Source organism: Notamacropus eugenii, chromosome 6 (assembly GCF_028372415.1).
Source record: "Notamacropus eugenii isolate mMacEug1 chromosome 6, mMacEug1.pri_v2, whole genome shotgun sequence".
Lineage (NCBI taxonomy): Eukaryota > Metazoa > Chordata > Mammalia > Diprotodontia > Macropodidae > Notamacropus > Notamacropus eugenii.
The window spans coordinates 298,036,826-298,060,949 of record NC_092877.1 but is presented as its reverse complement, the minus strand read 5'-3'; the positions used below and the strand labels follow the sequence as shown (position 1 = coordinate 298,060,949).

The window sequence follows — 24,124 nt, the reverse complement described above, 5'->3', positions numbered from 1 at the left end:
TTAGTAGCATTGTATTACCATATAAACAGCTCACATTTATTTATTCATCTTATCTCTTTCTGATAGATGTAGTAAATATGTACATAGATATATAATATCATTATAATATATGCAATATTAGGATAAATAATATTATGTCTATTATTATTGTTATAATACATTATAGAGGTAACTGGGATAGCTAGGTGGATAGAGCTAGACTCCGTGGATAGAGTTCTGGGCCTGGAGTCAGGAAGACTGAAGTCAAATCCAGTCTCAGACACTTACTAGCTATGTGACCCTGGGCAAGTCACTTCACCCTGTTAGCCTCAGTTTCCTCATCTGTAAAATGAGCTGGAGAAGGAAACAGAAATACTACTGCAGTATTTTTGCCACGAAAATTCCTTACAAAGAGTCAGACACGACTGAAATGACTGAATGACGAGGACAAATAGAGGTCATTGTGGCACAGCAGCTAGAGAGCTGGCCTTGGAGCCAGGAAGACATGAACTAACTCAGATCTAACCTTTGACACATGCTGGCTACTGGACCCTAGGAAAAATATTTCATCTCTTAGCAATCAGGTCAATTTTCCAAGAACTGAAATTGCAGAGAAGGTGCTACTGATCTGCTTTGGCAGAGAGAGTTACCTAGGTCAGTGAAATCATAGATAGTCTTCATTATATTTATTTTACCGTATATCTGGTAACACAGACTTTTAATAAGAGCTAAATGATGGCCTTTTCTGTCTGCCATAAAAAAGTTCATCACCTAATGAATGGCCCCAAGGGACAAAGGCTTTTCACTACAGAAACTAACGAAGATTGCCTTGTAAGGCATAGAGAGGTCAAGATACATCAGTGAAAGAGGTACTTGCACTCAGGAAATCATGGGTACTTTATCAACAAGGCAATGGTACAGTGGTTGGCATACTGGATTTGGAGACAAAAATCTGGCCAGGTTCAAAGCCCTCTTCAAATACCTATTAGATAAGTGACTTTGGGCAAGTCACTTAACTTCTCTTGGACACTATTTCTTCATCTTTAAAATGGAGGTGATAATGGCACCTGGACTGCCGCAAGGGTTGTTATGAGGGATATAACACTTTGGAGGACCACAAAAGCATGTGCTATTGTTATTTCTAATATAACTATTATGTATAATGTTATAAATATGCAATGTTTACATGTGATATAATGTATATATAACATACAACATGTAATATACATTATATATGTATATACACATTTGTGTATATATAAACATACAAATGGGGGCTCAGAGTTTGAAAATTTGATTTTGATTTTACCAATATCCTCAGCAAAACAACTTTCAGGCAGCTTCCATCTCTTATATATAAATGTATGTCAGGGCAGCTAGATGGTACAGTGGATAGAGCACCAGTGCAGGAGTCAGGAGGACTTGAGTTCAAATCTCACCTCAGACACTTGACACTCACTAGCTGTGTGAACTTGGGAAGTCACTTAACCCCAAATGCCTCATCTTCAGTCATCCTGATGAATATCTGGTCACTGAATTCAGATGGCTCTGGAGGAGAAGTGAGGCTGGTGACCTACACAGCCCTTACTCTCTCAAAACAAAGTCAAGTGCAAGTCATGTCATTGTTTCTCTGATGGCATGGTCTTCTTCGACAATGAAGGATGAACACACACATATAAATGTATGTATGAAATGTTCAGACTGTAATTGAAAGCATGTTGAATATTATGGTTCAAGAGGGTCTCGTTAGCCCCACTCCATCACTACTTTCAAATTTGATAGGATGTCATAAGGAAATCCAACAAGCTGTGGACCCTATCTTGGCTCTCCCAAGAAGGCTGATCTTAAAGGTCTTCTTTCCTGCAAACTCTATGATTCTTTAGCATTCAAAAATAGTTGGTGTGTTGGTGTACACACATACACACACATACACTTACATACCATCTGGAAGCTGGTGTAGTTCAGCTGGCAAGGTACTGAAATAATCATGGGCAAGAGCTGCTTGGGCAGAGACCCGATCTCGTGGGAAGCCTCTGAGCATTTGAGAGGCCAGATCTTCAGCTCCTGGAATCCTGCCCAACCTGGAAAAGTAGGAGAGAAAAATGAAAATTCTCTAGAGCCCTCCCTTACAAAAGAAACATCCCTTAGCAAAGGGGGAAAAAATCCCAATAAACCTAAAAGGCAAGAGGAGGCAAGATTTAGAAGTGCATGTGTTTCAAGCTGAGCTTTCCTGGGATTAGTTAATATGCAAGTGAGAAAATGTCCCTCATCCTTTCTCCTCTTCAGTCCCCAACCAAATCCTTACCTAATCTGTGAATGAGATGAAGGAAGAATTCCAGAAGCTTTATTCTTTTATTTCGTTTTGTTTCCCCATGTCTTTGGGCACTGAATTACACACAGGATTATAATTATAAAAACAGAAATCTATAATTAATAATTCCACTGTGATGGACACAGGAGCATGTACCAAGTCAGAAACCTGATTAAGAAAATAGTACTGGCACAGGCTCTAAGGATCAGCAGGTTCCATGTCTGCCTAGCTCAGGAAGGGGTGGAGGGAATTCCAAGGTATCAAATCCCAGGTAAAATCTACAGCACCTCCGAAATTCAAATCCCAGGAAAAATCAGCAATGAAGCCATCTTGATTTCCCCTATGATGGATTAGATGAATAGTAATGAAAACATAATAGTAGTACATGTTTCTATAGTACATTAAGGTTTACAAAACACATTCCTTACAGGAGGAATCACTAAAGTAAATAGTACTCTAATCATGATGATGCCATGATGGTACAGATCTACTATAACTCAGCCTTGCATGGAGTTAGGTATGCGTACGTAGTTACAACTTTTGGAAGAGTGCACTGATTCATGGATTACAATTACTTTTGTACACTTAACACTATTGTCTGCAGACAAATTTAGTCATTGAAAGCTCAGCAAGGAAAATTCTGCTGCCTCCCATAGTCAAGATCATCAAGCATTCGTTGACCTCTGAATCTCAGCCAAGGACTACCTAGAACTAATTTTCATCCTAATGAAGTACTCTAGCAACTACACAAGTAAACCAAGATAGAGGAGCTTTTTTTATTCTAGGATCTAAATTTCTATTTTATTTTGATATGGAAGACAAACTAAATAAATTTTTTTCTCCCTTTCCTGGGATTCCTGTTGCAATGATACCAGAAACCTCAGCTTAAAGAACTCAGGTTACATCCTTTCACATAAAATTACCTATGAAGCTAGAGAGTTTTAAATTCTTAGTATCTACCACTTAAAAAAATTGCTGAACATTATAAAAGACATATTCCAAAGTCACATCAAAAATGACCATTCTATATGTATGTAACAATTTACAAATTGACAAATCTTCTCTTTCATCATAGGCTGAGTCCATAGAGAAAGGCTCCCAATTTACAAATGCTAACTCTTTAGCTCTTGTTATAGGAAGTATGCTGGCCTGAAGAATGATTACCAGGACACTGCTCTTGGAGATCCTCCCACCATCCTTGTCTGCCGCTGCTGTTACATACAAGGTTCAGTTTAATAGAGAACAGGTACCTTAGGGAATTTGCAGCTGACAGTATAGAAATAGACCCATCTTATATACTTATTTGGCATTTTTGGTATCATATTTATTATCACATTAGGTGAAGGAGCACTGGAGATGATGGTATGTACTTGGCCCTCAAAGAAGCTATAGCAAAAAGTTCAAAGTCCTTTGTGGGTCCCCATCCACTCAAGACTCCCCTATCTAAAGAAGTATTTCTTTTACTCCTTAGCCAGAGGGCACAATTACTTCAAAGCCCAAAGCAAGGTCATTAAAAAAAAATAGTAAAAAAATATTTTTGGGATGTTGCCTCTACAAACTGGGGACACACATGCACACGGATACTTATACTATCCATAGATAGGAACTGTGAATGCACCTTGCAGACACACATGGAGGGGTAAACATAAAGGGAACACATGTGGCTGGATCCCATATGTGAGAGACAACCTTGCTTTAGATGCTGGAAGGCCACTAATGTCTTCTTGGAGTCACTTAGATTCCCAAAAGGTAAGTTAATGTCTACAGATGTTCTAAAAATTGTGTCAGAGTCTTAGCTTCCTTTTCAGTCGCCATCTGCTACTGTCATCAAAGAAGCAGATGAAGATCTCACAGAACAACTGGACATTTTGTAATTGATTTACTTAATCCTTTTATCTTCCCCACCGCTAATCACAGTGCTCTGCATAAGGGATGGGATAGCACTGGAACTGTGATTTCATAGGTGAGGGAGCTCCCCATATGGAATTTAACTTTCTATAACCTCTGGGTGAGAAAACTCCTTCTACTAATAATATTCTTAGAGCACTGAGAGGCTAAGTAACTTCCCCAAGGTCACGCAGTCAGTGTATGTTAGATTCAGAATTTGAACCCAGGTCTTTGTGACTTTGAGGTTGGTGCTCCATCCACTAGGCCTTAATACTTCTCTGCATATTAGCAAGGGTTTAATAAAAATTTGCTGAATTGAATTTCTGAAACTGGGTTCAAAGTTTTCTGGTTCCTTTATGTTTTTCCTGGGTAGATAAAAACAAAAAGTAATGCAACCTAGCCAATTATGTTGAGTCCCCATCGCTGAACTCTCTGGCTATTCCTGTTTAAGTGACATATTCAGATTCAGTTATTCACATTTCCATCACAGAGGGTTCAATGTTTGCAGGACTTCTGTAGGACACTTTGAGATGATGGAAGTTATCATAGAGTTCTGTGGATCCAGTCTTCAGTGAAGCTCAGATGTGAAGATTGGTTGCTAGGTTCATTCCCTATTTGGAACTACAATGACCACAACCATTCCACTGAGCATTAATTGAATTGGAAAGAGTTACTTCATGGATCCTCAGGTCTCTGGTTTTTTTTAGAACACAAATAAGAATGTTCTCCATACAACTAGAGTCCCAACTCAATTTCCCCTTGCTCAATAACATACTTCTCCTTTGACTCTACCCTTCAAGGTAAGCCATTGAATTCTTTGCCTTTTAAAGAAGAAGCAAAGTTCCACAAGAGGAGGCTGTTATTTTACCCCAAGGGGGGGGGGTCAGTACTAGTTTATGCTTTGTCAATACACAGTTTTGTTCAATATGATCTAAAAGAAATATGTCTGCCACTTTCTTATAGAGATTAATCCATAATTTGAATAAATTTGCTGAAAGGCAGTCCTAAAGTCTAAAGGGCCTTTCTTGGATTTCAGACCATTTTTTAGGTGATAGATCACTCCAACCTTTGTATCTTTCACTTATTTTGATACCATATTTCAATAAATTATTAAGGAATACTATCCCAATATCCTAGAGCCAGATGGTAAAATAGAAATAGAAAGAATCCACTCCTGAAAGAGATCCCAAAATGAAAACTCTCAGGAATATTATACTCAAATTCCAGAGGTCCAAGGTCAAAGATAAAATACTTTAAGCAGCTAGAAAGAAACCACTCAAATGCCTTGGAGCTATAGTCAAGATCACACAAAATTTAGAAGCTACCATGTTAAAGGAGCAGAGAACTTAGAACATGATATTCCAGATGATAAAGGAGCTAGGATTAAAATCAAGAAAAGCCTACCCAGTAAAACTGAATATAATCCTTGGGGGATGGAGTAAGGAATGGATATTTAATGAAATAGAAGACTTGCGAGCATTCTTGATAAAAAAAAAAACCTAAAGATGAATGGAAAATTTCACTTTTAAGTAACAAGACCCAAGAGAAGCATAGAAAGGTAAATATTAAAGAGGAAATATGAGACTCAGTAAGGTTGAATTGTTCACATTCCTACATGGAGAGATGATACATGTAGCTTCTAAGAACTTTATAATTATTAGGACAGTTAGAAGGACTTTACATAGATAGAGGGCAGAGCAGTAAGTCAATTATATTATAATGATCTCAAAAAAGAGATGGGTAAGAAAAAAGAATGCAGTAGGAGAAGGGAGAAGGGGAAAAATTAACTTACTTGTAAGAGGCATCCAAAGAAGAACTTTTGCAATGGAGGAGAAAATGATGGTAGAGGTAATGCCTGAACCTCCCCCTCATCTGAATTGGTTCAAGTATACACACACACACACACACACACACACACACACACACACACACATTCTCTCTGTCTCTCTCTCTGTCTCTCTGTCTCTGTCTCTCTCCCTCTCTCTCTCAATTGTGTATAGAAATCTATCTTCCTTACTCAGTAAGGAAGTAGAAGGGGAAAGCCATAAGAGAAAGTGGGGTGGAAAGAAGTGATAAAAGGGAAAGTGGATTAAAAGAGGCAGTGATCAGAAGCAAAGCAGAATTTTGAGAAGGGACAGGATAATGAGAGAGAGAGAGAGAGAGAGAGAGAGAGAGAGAGAGAGAGAGAGAGAGAGAAAAGAAATACACAGTAATCATAACTGGGAATGTGAATGGGATGAACTTAAAACAGAAGCAGATAGCAGAATGTATTAGAAACCAGAATCCAACAATATGCTATTTAAAAGAAACATGTTTTAAGCAAAATTATTGAAAACAAAATTATTGAAACAAAAAAGACAGGGTCGAAATAGGGGGCTGGAGCAAGATTTATTATGCTTTAGCAGAAGTAAAAAAAAAAGGGCAGAGGTAGCAATAATGATCTCAAAGAAAGCAAAAGCAAAATAGACCTAATTAAAAGAGATAAGCAGGGAAACTACATGTTGTTAAAAGGTATATACAATGAAATAATATAAATACTAAACACGTATGCACCAAATGCAATAGCATCCAAATCCTTAAAGGAAAAGTTAAATGAGTTAAAGGAGGAAATAGATACTAAAACTTTACTAGTAGGGGACCTCAATTTTCCCCTCTCAGAACTAGATAAATCTAGCCATAAAGTAAATAAGAAGTTAAGAAAATGAATAGAATTTCAGAAAAGTTAGATATGCTAGACCTCTAGAGAAAATTGAGTGGGGATATAAAGGACTATACCATTTTCTCAGCAATATATGACACCTATACAAAAACTGAGCATGTCTTAGGGTATAAAAACTTCACAAACAAATTCAGAAAAGCAGAAATATTAAATGTACCATTTTCCAATCATGTTCAACAAAAGATGTGGAAATGTAGATTAAAAATTAATTAGAAACTAAATTATTTAATCCTAATGAATGAGGGGGTCAAAGAGTAAATCATAGAAACAATCAATAATTTAATTAAAGATGATGACAACAATGAATATACTAAAATTTGTGGGATACAGCTAAAGTAGTACTTAGTGGAAAGTGTATATCTCTAAATATTTACATCAATAAAAAAGAGAAAGAGCAGATCAATAAGTTGGATATGCAGTTTTAAAAAGTTAGTAACAAAAATTAAAAATCCCCACTTAAATGCCAAAATAGAAATCCTGAACATCAAAGGAGATATTAATAAAACTGATAGTTTAAAAAGTTGAAGTAATAAATAAAACTAGGTGCTAATTTTATGAAAAAAAAACCAACATGCAGACAAATTATTAGTTAATCTGATTTTAAAAAAGAAGAAAATCAAATTACTAATCTCAAAAATTAAAAGTTATTGCACCACCATTGAAGATGAAATTAAAGTAATTATTAAGAGATATTTTCCCTAATGCCAGTAAAACTGACAATCTAAGTGAAATGGATGAATATTTGCAAAAATATAAATTGCCCACATTAACAGGAGAAAATGAAATGCTTAAATGATTCTATCTTGAAAAAATAAATTGAACAAGCCAATTTCCCTAATGAATATTGATACAAAATGGTTAAATAAAATACTAGCAAGGAGATTATAGCAATATATCACAAGAACCATACACTCTGACCAGATGGGATTTATATGAGGAATGCAGGGCTAGATCAGTATTAGGAAAACTATAAGCATAATTGACCATATCAATAAGAAAAGCAATAAAAATTATATGATTATATTAGTAGAGGCAGAAAAAAAGCTATTGTCAAAATTCCTACCTATTCCTACCAAAAACACTAGAAAGCATAGGAACAAGTGGAACTTTTCTTAAAATAAATAGTATCCATATGAAACCAAGAGTAGGCATTTTCTGTAATGGGGATAAACTTGAAGCCTTCCCAATAAAATCAAAGGTATTTAAATCAAGGGCATCCATTATCACCACTATTATTCAATATTGCATTAGAAATGCTAGCTATACCAATAAGATAAGAAAAATAAAATAAAGGAATACAAATAGGCAATGAAGAAACAAAAGTATCCTCTTTTGCAGATGATGTGATGGTATACTTAGAGAACCCTAGAGAATCAATCCTGGAGAAGGAAAACAGGAAACAGGGGGAGGGGAAGAGAATTTTACAACAAGTTTCTCTGATAAAGGCCTCATTTCTCAAATGTATAGGGGACTGTGCCCAATTTATCAAATTAAGAGCTATTCCCCAGCTGATAAATGGTCAAAAGACATGAACAGGCAGTTTTTAGGAGAGAAAAAAATCAAAGCTATCAATATCTACATGGAAAATTCTCTAAATCAATATTGATTAAAGAAATGTAAATTGAAACAGTTCTGAGATACCACCTCATATCCATCAGATTGGCTAACATGAGAGAAAAGAAAAATGACAAATGCTGGAGTGGATGTGGAAAAATTGGGACACTAATGAACTGTTGGTGGAGTTGTAAACTGGTCTAGCTATTCTGGAGAGCAATTTGGAACTATGCCCTTTGGGCATAATTTTAAAATGTGCATAATTTTAGACCCAGCAATACCACTACTAGGTCTGTATGTCAAAGAGGTGAAAGAAAAGGAAAAAAGACCTATAAGTACAAAATATTTATAACAGCTCTTTTTGTGGTGGCAAAGAATTGGAATTTGTGGGGATGTCCATTGATAAGGAAATGGCTGAACAAATTATGGTTTGTGAAGAAATACTATGACTGTGATAGAACACTACTGTGTTGAAAGAAATGTTGAGGGGTATAGTTTCAGAAAACACCTGAGAAGACTCAGATGAACTGATGCAATATGAAGTAAGCAGAATTAGGAGAACATTGTACATAGTACCAGCAATATCCTAATGATCAACTGTGAAAGACTTCGCTACTTTCATCAATACAGTGGCTACCCAAGACAGTTCCAAAGGACTCTCAATGAAAAATGCTATACACCTCCAGAGAGGGAACTGAATGCACATTAAAGCATATTTTTTCACTTTCTTTATGTTTCCTGCTATTTATTTATTCTTGGAAACATGGTTAATATAGAAATATGCTTTCATGACTTCACATATATAACTGACATCATATTGCTTGCCTTCTCAATAAGTAGCAGAAGGTTAGGAGGGAGTAAGAGAATTAGAAACTCAAAATTTTGAGAAATGAATCCTAAAAAATAAATAAAAGAAAGGGGTAGGGAAAGAAGTACTTATTAAGTGCTTCCTATGCACCAGGCACCATGGTAAGGGCCAGGGATACAAAGAAGAAAAATAAAGTACTTTCTCTCAAGGATTTATATCCTAATGAGGAAGACAACAGATAGGTAGGTAGGTAGGTATGTAGACAGAGGTAGATAGATAGATAGATAAATAGATAGATAGATTAGATAGACAGACAGACAGATAGATATGAAGAGTGATATGAAGACTTCTTTTTAATTCTGTCCATCTCACCTAGGGCTATGCCAAGTAAAGACTTTTTTGTACTCTTGACAGTAATTCCTAACTTACTCTTACAAACCATAGCTATATGCACTTGCCTCTCCTACCAGGTGACTGGCAATGAGGATGGGTAGAACGATAACTGTGGTGGGACAACAAAAGCCTTGTCCAAGGGTACCCAAATGTAGAGGGTATTGACAAAACTTATACTCTAGAAGTATAACAACATAGCTTAACACAAAGAATAAAAAATTAGTAAGTTAAGAGGTGGCATGCTTCCCACGACCATACCACGGCCTATCCAGCAATTGTACTTTAAATGAGTTCCTCTTCAACTTTGTGCCAGCCAGTTCTCTCCTCTCTCCAGTGGCCTCCCCAACAGCAAACTTGAGTTGAATCAGGATCTCTTTCTTCCTCCCTCCCTCATCCCATGAGACCTTAGGTCCTAAGGTCTTTCTTCTCCCATCTTCTTCCTTCCCCACAATGTTGGGGGGATGTTGAATGTTTCTTTAAGAGTTTTCCTAAGGATGTATTTTGTGACTCTTGTGCCAAAGGATCAATGTGTATTAATAATGCCAGTGATTTGTGGGGTTTTTTTTAATACTTTTCTTCCATGTTTCATGAGTTTACTAGACTGCAAGGGAAGCACTAATAGGAACTTCATGGGCTAATGTTTTAACCCCACTCTCCCCATCCAATGACTATATTTCCTCAAAATATGATTATCCATATGTATTATGGCTGCACTTGGAAAAAAGTAAATCCTATTATTCTAGGAATAAAACTTTGATCTTGCCTTCCCCATCACTTTACCTACTGACTTCTCCTCACCTCTTCTGACTGGCACCTTCTGAAATATTCCCTACAAAGAGTAGATATACCTACTATTTTAGGATTTAAATGGTATAAAAATACAGCTGTTATGAAATTATGCCTTAAATTATGATAGTCAGCTCTACGTCCTCAGATACATTTCCTGCTAGGCTACCTGATGAGATATAGAGAGTAGGATCTGGCCCTGCATCCCATAAGATTCATATCAAAGGTACTTCATGGGACAAGGAAGATCTGCCCTATTATTAAGACTTCATTAATAAAAATTTTAAAAGAACCCTATCATGGACTTTTCCTTCCAATATCCATTCAAAGGACATTAGCTCTTTTAGATGGCTAAATTTTCAGAAGTGACAGCATCCAGTGATTATTGAAATTCTAAAATATGTTACAATTATGCATGTAACCTGAAAGTTATTCTGTGTATGAAGATATCATAGCATCTCATTTTTGGAAGTTTAGAAGAAGAAACACAACTAAAAGTAAAATTCAAGTCAGTCTCAAATGATAGCTTGCAAAAAGCACTAACTGGCCAACATAGAACATATTTAAAATAGCTCTTAAGGATTTGTGGCAATAGCCTTGATTTCTTAACAGACTGGCTTCAGATGCAAGGAATTTCCATGGATGCTCAGTGAGATCCCATGGGCCCAAAAGACATAGGATCATAAGTTTTAGAGTCAGAAAAAGCCCAGAAGATCATCTAGTCTTGGAGTTCATTACCCAGAGTCTATAAACTTGTTCTTTACAAAAATATTTTTTCACAATTATTTTGACATAATTCATTTTCTTTGTAATCTGATGTATTTTATTTTCTGCACTTAAAAACATTATTCTGAGGAGGGGTTCATAGGTTTCAGTCAACTGCAAAAGGGATCCATAATATGAAAAAGGGTTAGGTCCTCTGACCTAGCTCAAATTCTTCCTTTTACAGAAGAGAAAGTCAGAGGTCAGAGAGGTTTAGGAACATCCATGGTCACACAGCAACTAAACAACGTTGTCAGAATTTGAACTCAGATTGTTTGCCTCCAAATACAGAGAGCTCTTTTCCCACCAGCCTCTTACTTGTTTACAGGGCTTTCCTTAGTAGAAGTGCATTTGTTTGCTGGGGAATCATTCTTCCCAGTAATTCGGAGGACCACAGATTCAGATCTAAAAGGGATTTGTAAAGTTCCTGAAGTCCAGGGATTTTGATCATAGGACTATAAATCTGGAGGTCATTTTACATTCCTCATTTTCCAGACAAGGAAACTGAGGTGATTCGTCCAAGGTCATATAGGTTGTAAGGGGGCAAAAGTGAATCTGGAGCCCAGATCCTCCCACTCCAAAGCCAGCACAGCACTAGATTGGGAAGAATGACTCCAAGTTCCATCCATACCTAATGAAGTAGCTTTCTTATAATAAGACAAGAAGCCTGTCACATTCATTGCTGTTTCCCAGTCAGAAACAACATGGGAGATGCTTTGTCGTTGCTTATTGGTCAGTCAAGGAGCATGTGGGTGGCATAGGTATAAATTCAGAGAGATCACCATCAAACCATGATCATTTCACTCAATAGTGTGCAGGGTTATGCAGCCTAGTAATCACCATGTCCCCTCTCAGGAGCCCCAAGGAGTCCAAATGATGCAGAGATGACGATAACACTTCAGTAATCTTTTTTTCAGCACACTTTCTAATAGCAAACATAAGGCTCTTCATGATATTTTCATGAGATGATTTGTGCATTGTTCCATGAATGAATGAATAAGCATTGTGATTCCTTTCTATCTGCCAGGCACATCATTGGAACTGAGGATTTGTATTTTGTGCAAATTCAAAAACAGGTGACAGTCCCTGCCCTTACATTCTAATGGGAAAAACAACATACATAAGGGAGTGGCTGCCAGGGAAGGGAGTTTTGGATCCAGAAGTCAAAGGGATTATGAATGGAGCCTAAACTCTAAGCAGTGTCAATTAGATAGGGTTATGAGCAAGGGAAGGTGTTTGGATCTGATGGCACAGGGAGGGAACAGAAGGTGGACAAAGCCAGAGAAGCACTCTGTAAGATTCCATCCTGTCTACCCCGAATAGCAGCAAGTATCCTCTCCTATGTTTTGGGATATAAGTTTTGGGGTGGTTTGTGTTTGGGGGGTGGGTTGTCTATTTTGTTTGTTTTTGAGAGAAACATTTTGTAGCCAAGGGAAATGAAGGAATGCAACCTTAACTCCAAGTCAATGGGGTTAGGCACCCCAGGCACGCAGACAAGTGGGTGTTTACAGAGCTGTGTTCATGCCATCCCTGGAATGAGATGATAAAGGAAAGCCTCTTTGAGCCTACCTCCAAGTTGGCTGTGTAAGTGACATTGGATCTTAGGCCCTACTGTGCTTTTAAAAAACAGCAGAGGATCATGATGACACGCTGGCCAGAATTCGATTCTGCTATCTTTCACTACGTATTACAGTTTGTGACATATACCTAAGCTGCAGAATTGGGCCCATCCTCCACCCCCAAGCCCCCTACTCTGTGCTCATGAACTTTAAAAAGTCTTCAAAATGTGGAAAGAGCAAACTCAGTTTGCCTTCCTTCTACTGCATGTGATTTTCAGTGGAAAATATTCCCAGGTTCAGATAGGATCTTGGCAGATGAAATCCTTTTCTCTATCTCCCCACCTGTGAAAGTGTGTTTTCCTTTGACATCTGAGCTCCTTTTCCCAGTCTCTCTCTCTCTAATGTTTCCTTCGATGTGCTTTCTGCGACTTCAGTGAAGCAAAAAGAACAGGGCCTTGGCTAATTAGTCTCCGATCAAATAATGCCGGTTATTGTAATTGGTCATTGTCCGAAGACGCCGAGTTCTTCTCTAGCCTCTAGGTTGCCTGGCACAGCTTAGTTAGCTAACTATTCTGGGAATGTCCCTATTATCTGTTTTTCTTTGCAAAAGAAACTGGGGTTTGTTGAAAGCTGGTAATAAAAGTCTGCCCTGGTCTGAGCTGAGACTGCGCAGAGAGGGCCTGGGAAAGCATGACCTCCATGAATCAAGTGCCCCCCACCCCAAATAGCCACTCAATGATGTTTAGTTTCTATGTGTATGGGAATAATAAACCCACAAGGTTTTCCTGCTAGCTAACACTCCCTCCTCTAAGGATCTGGTGCTCCACTGAGGGGGCACAAAACAAATTTAATGACCGAAAGCATTGAGGGTAAAATGGTTATACAGAAAAACTAACACACTCACAGACAGCTTCTTCCTAGCAGTTACCTTCTGCATTTCCATGGCACCTACTGTCAAAAGATTCAGGTGCTCAGTGATACTATTGGATGCTAGGTCAAGTTCTCTCTTTGGTCTATTCTTAGAGAAAGGATGCCTTAGGACTAAGTTGTTTTACCTGTTCCAGACGACCTGAAGACTCTCTGGCTTACTCAGCAGGAACCACTCTGCAAAAGGAATTCCACAGAATGATTAAAAATGAAATGGATGGGACAAAACACCCTCCCTCACTTCAAAACCAACTAATCCTATGCCAATGGTATTCTTTAAGGTATTGCCAACTATTTTATAAACATTCTAAAGGCTTTGGAGAAAGAATCACTAAATACTGAGTTAGCTAACAAGACATTCTCGAACACCAACTACATGCAGAAGGCTGTCCTGAATGCTGAATGGAGTACAAAAGAAATCAGGCAAAGAAGCGCTTATTTATGTCTACCATATGTGCCAGGCTGAGTTCAAGGCACTAGAAATACCAAGGGGAAAAAATGAAACAGTCTCCTCTCTCAAGGATCTTACATTCTGTTGGAAGAAGGGAAGGGAAAAGAAGGAAAGCCAAAATGTCCATGTATAGAAGTATACACCAAATATATATACATACATGTAACAAGGCATTTTGGTGAGAGAAACTAGTAGCTAAGATCTTTAACCCAGAAATTCTTCCAAGTTTGTTACTCGAACAAAACATATACATACGAAAAGACATGAGCTCTATTACATGGCAAAATAGCAATAATTCCAGTGATAACTAAGACTATAAGGGAAGGAAAGGAAAGGAATAAGCACTTACATAGTACCTGCTATGCTCCAGGCACTATGCTAAGCACTTGTTACAAATATTATCTCGTTTGATCTTCACAATAACCGTGCAAGGCAGGGGCTGTTATTATCCGTTTTATAGTGGGAGAAACTGAGGCAAGCAGAGGTTAAGTGACTTGCCCAGGGTCACCCAACTAGCGTCTAAGGCTAGATTGGAACTCAGGTCTTCCTGACTCCAGGCCCAGGGCACTATCCACTGTGCCACTAGTTCCCTCTAGGCAATGCAATAAGGTGAAGCGTTTTTACTACTTTATGGTAACAGGTCATACCATCACCTCTCAGTGACCTGCACCCATGAAAAGGTGTTCTGGTAGGGATGATCCAAAATGAATAACCAGAAAATCATTTTCACTTGCCTTTGGAGAATGCTTGGCACGTACATTTCAATACGGATCAGTACTGGTATTTACATGCTGCTTTAGAAGTTTTCAAAGCATTTTCCAAATATTATCTCCTCTGAGCTTCTCGACAAACGCAGGAAGCAGCTCCTACTGGTACAGTGTTGTACTTATTATTCTCATTTTACAGATGAGGAAACAGGCTCAGAGATGAAGTGATTTCTCCATGGTCACGCAAGCTAATCAGTAAGAGAACCAGGATTTGAGCCCATGTCTTCCAGATTCCAGGTCCTGCCCTCTATCTATCTACAATGCCATGTTGATGTAAAAAGGAGGAACAGATAAGTCACAGCCTGCACTGGTAGAGGAAATGCCTACATCACGGAATTCGTAGATCTACCGAAGTACTATAGAATAGATGTGGCCAACACTTGTGCAATTGGTAATAAAGAAACAAAAAACACACAGCAATGATTAATTTTTAAAGTTCTCACTCAGTTTTTCCCTCATTTTTTCCCATCATGGGTTAAATTAGGTATTTTCATGCTGTATATTTACAAATTTTATCTAACAATACCATGTCCCCCACCCCAGTTTCACAAATACTCGTTCACATCCCAGTGCCATATAACCATGATAACTTAAATTCCCATTCCTTCACTTTTTCTTTTCTCCAGTCTTTCTTCTCTCAAAGCCTCATAGGCTGGATCTCCAGACTTTTACAGTCATGATAGTACTCATTTTGTTATATGTTCTTGCACACAATGATGCCTTACATTATCCTTGAGACCTTGGAGGCTTTCTCCTTTCCTTGCCCCTGACACTTTTCTCCATTTCTAGCTGGTCTTGTGTTTTTTCATGCTTATCTCTCCCCTGCATTTCTACACATGCATTTGGATCTTCTTCCCTTCTTTTTCTCTTCACTTTTGCTCTTTCTCTCCTTTCATTCCCCCAGATGTTCCCTGTCCTCCTCCTTCTCATCATTGTATCTTCAGATGAAGCATTTATTCCAAAGCAACTACACTGGCTCTTTGCCCCTTTTTTCCTGCTTTTGTGGGGGCATCTTTTGTTCCTCTCTAGCAACTGTCTCAGATTTCAAGTGACAGAAGGTGAGTGGGGGAGCTAGAGAAGAAAACAATCTTTATTTCCCCCCATCTTTTCTGGAAACCCTCTTATACCATCCTTCAGAGGCAGTAGAGAGATGCTTTATTAGACCCATTTTGCAGTTGGACAAATGGATCAAATAATTTTTAAGACCATGTAAATAAGTATTAGAACTAGAGCCCAAGACCCCAAACTAACTTTTTGCTCTTTCCACTGTCATGGGCCCAGTATAGTTTTTGTTATTTAATTGTTTCAGTCACATCCAGCTCTTTGTGACCCCATTTGAGGTTTTCTTTGCAATGATACTGGAGTGGTTTGCTATTTCCTTCTCCAGTTCTTTTTACAGACAAGGAAACTGAAGCAAACAGGGTTAGGTGACTTGCTCAGGGTCACACAGTTAGGAAGAATCTGTGGTCTTCCTGACTCCAAGTCTGATGCTCCATCCATTACACCACTTAGCTGCCCTAGGACAGAGCAGGCAATTAATAAATGCTTATTGGTTGATTGATTCCATTGACTTACACTAAGAGCACAGGCCATTTTATTTCTCATCTAGAAAAGACAGAGTTGAAGTAGGTCTCGAAACTTTGCCTTCTGGCACAAAGATCGTTAGAACTAGCTAAAAATTGAGGTTTGTAAGTAGATAAAAACAGGCTGAGTAAATCTGAGGCTTGAGTAATTACTTCAAGCTTGTACTTACAGAACTCCCTTCCAGGGGTGGGGAACCTCCACACTCAAGGCCACATGTGGCCCTTTGACTGCAAGGACCACACTTGAGGACCTAGAAGGCTACATATGGCCTTGAGGCTGCAGGTTCCCCACCCCTGTGCTTTAGCCAATTAATGATGCAGTGACAGTGGTTATAAAAACGCTATTCTCCAAATCTCCTAACATGAATTCAATATTTCCAAAGAGGACAATCAGGGTATGCAAGTTATTGAGAGAGAAAAAGGCAGGGCCCTCAACCTGTCTTTCAAGTTTAGGGTTCCAAACTTAATGACTCACCACATTTTCACCAGCCAGCCTTTCCCCTACTTAGTAGTATCATGAAAATTATGTTTTTTCTGAATGTGAACATTTTTTAAAAAATGAACTAAATAACAGTGGGCTGAAGCAATGTTCTTTTAAGTTTAGCTTTGTATCTCATATCTAACAAAGAACTACATTCTTAGTTGATACTCCCAAAGAGAGAACCATAGTGAAAAGAGCACTGGACTTGAAGTTATGTACTCAGAGTTGGAAGGGTCTATGGAGGCTATATAAATTCACAGATTTGGAGCTGAAAGGAACCTCAGAGGCCAATTCCCTCATTTTATAGATTAGCAGACTCAACCTGTAGGTTATGTGACTTACCCAGAGTAACAGAAGTATCACAGTTATTGACACATTAAGATTCAAAGGCAGAATTAGAATATAGGTCTTTTGATTCTACAATCAATGCTCTTTCCATTAGATGATGGGATAAACCTTATCTATACAACTGGATCCTAAGTAGGATACCCTTCTATAATATCACTGACATGTGGTTGTCCAGCCTCCTTTTAAAGATCTCCAGTGATAAGGAAGTCACTATCCTCAATATATTCCACTTTTAGGCAGCCCTGATTGTTAGAGAGATTTCCTCATATTGAAATGACCTTTGCCTACTGTGTGCTGGAACCATCTCATACTGGTGCATAAGAGCAGATTGTTAAATTTTCGATGAGAGCATTTGCATGTACCGGAATAAGCAAATGCTTCCTATCAGGACTTAACTTGTTTTGTCTCTAGCCTTAATAAAGTGATGGGAAAATGTTAATAATGCAGACTAAACTTAAAACTATGTCATATATGCAATTTTTTTGAGAACCAGTTAAATATTTATTAGCACATCCCTGCATGCACCACAGTTCCACTCTGGTTGGCAGAATACATGGCTATGGAAAGGACCATCGTTGTAGCTCAATCATGGTCATGTGATCACATTCATTCTCTATAATAATTAAGCACAAAAGGAGCTACTTTTTTTTTAAATCAAGTACACAAATTTTAACTTGTGTCTAGTGAAATATAAGCATGATATCAAAAGCAGAACCCAATTCTCATAAATTCTAGCAGCAAAAGGAAGGATTTATGTTTCCTAATACTGACTCAATGCTTCCTGAAATTACATTTTTGGACCTCCAGGCATCTTGCACATAGCAGAGGCTAAATAAATATATTTCAGTTGTTCTATTAACTATGAAAAATTTTCCCCCTAGGTCTGTCTCATACCTGGATAAACCGAGGCACAGAGAAATTGAACTAAGGTTTGGGAAGCACAATCAAGTCTTTTAAATCCCAAAGTTTTTTCTTGCATTAGCCCACTCTCCCACTCCCATGCAGATAACCCGATGTAAAGTGACCTGGCATTCTCATATTGATTTTTCCTGTAGTTAAACAGCTCCAATCAATGAGAGAATGCTCCCCAAACAGATAAGTGTTTCACCCAGCACCATTCCAGGAGGAATTGATTCATCTGTTTTCAACATCTTCTAAAAATAACAGGTCTATATGTGGCCTCGTCTTCTCTCCTATCACAACTTTTATAGTAAATCATTGGTACAGACTTTTGCTCCCTTTACCTTCCAAATCTTTTTAGAAGAATTCCCACTGAGTACAATGGAAATTCTGAGGAGAAAAGAGAACTAATCTACAGCTGAAAGCCTTGATTAGAGCACTAAAATTAAAACAAGGGCAGGATAGTTGCTGCCCTAACAAAAGGCTATATTTTATATAAATATTTAATGAAGTCAGATTCACAACTGAGGGAAACATGGTTACTGCTTAGTCAACAAAGACTTGCTGATTAGTGGCTAACGTTACCGGAGCATCACTGTTTGGACTCTGCTTAAAACATTTTCCAGTTACTATGGTTTTGCCACCATAGCACGAGGGTTATCTTGCTGAATGATGTCTCCCAGTATTTCTCAAATACAAGACATTCTTGAGATATCATACATTTGAGCAGTTGATAATGTTCCTGCTCTTCCTTGGCTGTCTTAAGTGGTAACAACAACAACAACAAAAACCCCAACCCTTTAAACCACTGTAAAGTGCATGTATATACACATACATGCATATCAGAATTTTTTGTTAAAGCTGAGACAGTACCATGTAAATGGCCAGTTTGTGTCTGCCATAGCAGCTACAGACTTTCTTGAGTAGATGGGTTTGGCATCTCCAAGACTTCTAGTCTCTTCTTATAAAGTCAGGATGCCAAAGTATTCTCAGGTCATATTGAGGAAGGTGTCCTTAGGAATAGAAATTGGCCACTCATGTTTACATTTTCTTCCAAAGATTTAAAATCAGCTTTCTTGGGCCATTGGAAAGTGGGAAACTCATGCTATATAGCTAAGGACTTGAAGTTACTTCTATGGAACTGTAGTCCTCACGTAGTACAGTAGAAAGTATACTGGATTCAGAGTCAAAGGATGTGGGTGTGCATCCTGGCTCTCCTACTTACTAAATAACTGTGGTCTCTTTGGGTGTCATTTTCAACATCTGTAAAATGAAGAGATTGGAACAGCTGAACTGTAAGATTCTTTCTAGCTTCTGAGTCTACCTATTCAAGGAATGGAAAGACAAGGAGGAATCCTAGGTAGAATATCCAGGCATCCCTGTTGCCTTCCAAAGGGAATATTGCCTTTTAACATAGGTACACTCTCAGGAACCAGACTAACTCTTCGACATATCACAACAGCTAAAAGTCCATTTACTCTACAATTTTTTTAATCAAAAGTTGAAAAATTGCAAATTTTGATGGTCAAATGAAAACTCTTTGAGGAAAGGAGCTATTTTCCTTTTGTGGTTGTAGCTCTAGGGTCTAACAGCGGTTTATGGATGACAGCATCATAAATTTAGAAATGAAAGGGACATCAGAAATCATCAAGTCCAGCGTCTTCATTTTACAGATGAAGAAATGATAAGACCTTCCTCTATATGGCCTGAGAATATTTTGGCATTCTGACTATATGAAAAGAGACTATAATAAGCCTTGCTAATGCTAAGCAATCCCAGTGCATCATAGCATAGTCACTTTTATCCAAAGGGCAAGGAGGCTCATCTACTCAAGAAAGCTAGCAAATGCTATGGTAGATACAAACAAGCCACATATTTTCATAATGCTGCCTCAGCTTTAGGAAAACATTCTGACTTGCCCATGGTCTCATATACAGTAACCACTTAAAAATATCTGTTGTTGAATTTGATGGGAGTAACGAAGATACATTTATCAAGATACTATAAATGCCTTTAATATAACACTGAAGGGTCCATTTGGAGATATTTCTTGATTTTAGAGTTTAATTAAGCATGGAAGGTATCTTGGAAATTGAACCAGCACCACAGTTTAGGCCCAAAGCATGCTCCTTGGGCAAGGAAAGAACTTGACTGTTTTCTCCATAAAATCATTTTACCTGATATTGATTTGCTACTACTTCTTCCTAACTCTAAGATCATGTATTTCCACTCAGTATAAACTAATAATTGCCACTAAATCAATTAAAGATGAGAAAACTAAAAATAAATGTAGGGACTAGGAGAAACTATTAATGAAGATCAAAGTGGAATGTGTATCTAAATTAATTTCAGTGACTGATTTGAGGAATGGGTTAATAAAGATGTTAATAGTAACTCCCCAGGAGCTTTTTTGCTAAGCTCTAGGACTGAAATAGTAATGAGCCCAATCATGGTTCATAGCATCTCAAATGCTGGGACCTTCATTAGCATCTGTGAGGGAAGGTTGCTGGAATTCTAAGTCAAGTACAGAAAACTATGATTCTACTGATAGGGCATTTTAGGAACCTGTTACCAAAATGTCTTAATCACTTTAGGACAGAGATTTCAAAAGCAAGTATGGGCTGAAGGGCATAAGCCACAAAGTGGGTTTTCAGATCCTAAGATTTGGGACTATCATGCCTTAAATGACTAAAAAAAAATTTTATAGATGCCCTTTTTAAGAACACTTAGTATAATGAGAACTCAACAAGTTTTAGATGATGATAATAATACCTGTTAATTTTAGAATATTCAACAGTTACCTTCCTAATCTTTAGTAAAATATAGAAAAAAAGATAATAAATAGTTCTCCAGGAGAGAAAGAGAGAGAGAGACAGACAGACAGACAGAGACAGAGAGTGGACAGATGGAGTTTACTCATAATGAGCAGCCTAGGGAACTCAGAATGTTTAGCAAAATTAGAGCTCCTTCCAAAGGAACCCAAGCTAGGACAAGGTTTTCATTTGCCATAATCTTCACAAAAATTGCATCAAGGTGACAGGAGGGAGGTCAACTAATTAGCTGTATGAGATCATCAAAAGAGGGTGGAGGTAAAATTACCTCAAACTGATTTGTTATTGAGATTTGAGGCCAATGAGTTATCAGACTTCAAAAATTCAGTCAAGGTTTACTAGAGGTTGTTAACCTAAGGACCTTGAATTTTTTTTTTTAAAAGAGATATTGACAATTATATTTAAATGTAATTGTTTTCCTCTGTCTTCCTATGTATTTTATTTTATGCATTTAAAAATATTATTCTGAAAAGGGGTTCCTAGGCTTCAGTATGCTGACAAAGGGGCCCAGGGTACAAAAAAGGTCAAGAAGTCCTATTTTAGAGCAAGGTAAGGACAGACAAAAATATTGTCAGTAGTCCAGAGGCAGAAAAGTTGACATCTAGTGAGTGGGCAAGATTCTAACTTGGTAGGTAGGAGCTGAGAGGAGTGAAATAAGAGTTAGAAGTATTTGGAGACATCAGATCTCAGGCAAGCTAACCAAAATACTAAATTTCCCCACCAGGCTAGAAGACTTAGATTTCTCAGTAGCATTACATAACTTAGGAATCACAGAATTTAAGAACTGAAAGGGTTCTTAGTGGTCATCCAGTGCAACTCATATATGAAAAGAATCCCCACTGTAATATATCTTACAAATGGTCATCCAGCCTATGCTTACAGAACTCTAGGGAGGAGGAAGTATCTCTCCAGGAAGACCATTCCACTGTTGGAATATTCTAATCATTAGGAATTTAATTTTCTGACATCACGTTTAAGTTTGCTTCTGTAACTCCTACCCATTTTTTCTGATTCTACCCTTTGGGGATAAACAGATAAAAAGAACTAGTTTAAAGCTTTTTCTGCAAAACAGCCCTTCAAATATTTTACCACCACCACCGCCACCACTATGACTCCAGACTTCTCTTCTCCAGGCAAAACACCTCCATTTCCTTCAACTGATCCTTATATATAACAAACTCAAGGCCCTTAATCATCGTAGTTGCCTTCCTCTAGACACTCTTTGACTTATCAATGCCCTTCTTAAGCCATGATGCTCAGAACTGAACGTAGTATACCAAATGAGGTCAGACTATAGTGGGACTCCTATCTTCTTGTGTAGCCTCAAATCACATTAAGTTTTTTGGCTACCACATCACATTGTGGCCTCATAATGAGTTTGTAGTGCACTAAGACCCCACTAAAATCTCCAGATCTTTTTCAGAATTCTCATCTTTTACTTGTGAAATTGATTTTTTTAACCCAAGTACAAGCCTTTACATTTAGCCCTACTGAATTTCATTTTATTATGGAATATTATATTATAATGCTCTAGCTCGTTAAAATTATTTTGTTAGTCAATAAACATTTATTAGGTCTCTACTATATCAATCTAGAAACTGTGCTAAGTGCTAAGGATAGACAGAAAGGTAAAATAGAGTCCATTTGAGAAATGGCAACGAGGCCAGTGTCCCTAAATTGTAGTACACATACAAGATTTGGGGGGCACGGCAGTAAGGTGTAAGAAGATTGGAAAGGTGAGGGGTGCTTAAATTATAAAGGGCTTTGAATGCCAAGGAGGATTTTCTATTTGATCCTGGAGTCATAGTGGTTTATTGAGGGGGGCAGTGTTTGTGACATGATGAGATCTTCAATTTAGGAAGATCATTTTGAAAGCTGAGTGGAGGATGAAGCGGAGTGGGGAGACAGTCATGGCAGACAATAAACCAACAAACAGGTCATGGTAGTTCAGGTGTAAGAAGATGAGAACCAAAACCATGATGGTGACAATGCCGGAGGAAAGAAGATGTATATAAGAGATATTACAAAGGTAAAATCAAAGGGCCTTGGTAACTAACTGGGGGGTGAGAGAGAATGAGGAGTCAAGGATGATGCCTAGGTTTTGAGCCTTGATGACTTGGGAAAAGGGTTGCACCCTCAGCAGTAATTAGGAAGAAGAAAGGGTTGGGAGAAAAGGTAATAAGTTCAGTTTTAGACATGTGGAGTGTAAGATGTCTACTGGATATCCAGTTCCAGATGTCTAATTGGCATTCATTGACGCAAGTCTGGAGGTCATCAGAGAGGTTAGAGAAGGATAAGTAGATCAGAGAGTCTTTTGGATCCTGAACTGTCATTCACTATGATAACTTATTAATTAATGCCCATAGTTAAAATAGCACAGTTCTGGTGTCCATGAATACCACTGGACTAATAGACCATTCCAGACAGCTATTAGGCAACTTGGGAGCTACAAGTCTGATTGCATTCACATGTACAACCCCACACAGAGATGGTCCAAAGCATTTGGGCTCAGAGAATTATAGTTCTTTATCATCACCATAGGGACTTTCATCATTTTAAATTTCAATCTTTATCTATCCTAAGGAGAGCGGAGCATTCATACTGGAATTCAAATCAAAACTGAGCCTTCTGAGAGTGGATACTATGCCACTTTGACAAGTGGCCATCTGATACTATTTGGAAGCTGCTGGCTATTTCTTGCTTCCATCTTGTGGTGGAAAGCTGAAAGCACAAGAAAGGAATCTGGGAGCCTGCTGTAGGTAGGATTCCCTTTGCTTCCCTCTAATACATTTGATTCTCAGTCCCTGCAGAGTCTTTTGCAAAAACTGTTTCCAGGCCTTCAGATTTCCACCAAATTCTTCCCATTTGAAAACTTCCAGGGTGAAGGTTTCCTTCCTCTAACAACTGAAAGATCACCAACCAGGATAATCCCGGATGCTCCCCTGTTGCTGAACTCATGCCTCCAATCAGTCATGACTTCAGCATCAGATACTCCTTTAAAAGTTCCAAGGACTTTCAGGACTATACTCCCTTCCCTATGGGAACAAGCATCAAAGAGACAGGAATAAAATGCTTTGC

General features: G+C 38.0%; 1 protein-coding gene across 4 annotated transcripts in view; it reads right to left on the bottom strand.

Annotated features, from left to right (window-relative positions):
• The window catches only part of CDK15 (cyclin dependent kinase 15), a 124,783-nt gene that overhangs the window by 12,870 nt on the left and 87,789 nt on the right, over positions 1-24,124 (bottom strand). For all 4 annotated transcript variants that reach the window (XM_072617300.1, XM_072617298.1, XM_072617297.1 and 1 more), the window contains 2 exons: positions 13,814-13,862; positions 1,921-2,060 (listed from right to left, as the gene is read on the bottom strand). In XM_072617300.1, coding sequence (XP_072473401.1) covers positions 1,921-2,060; positions 13,814-13,862 — 189 coding nt within the window. The remainder of the gene's footprint in view (positions 1-1,920; positions 2,061-13,813; positions 13,863-24,124) is intronic.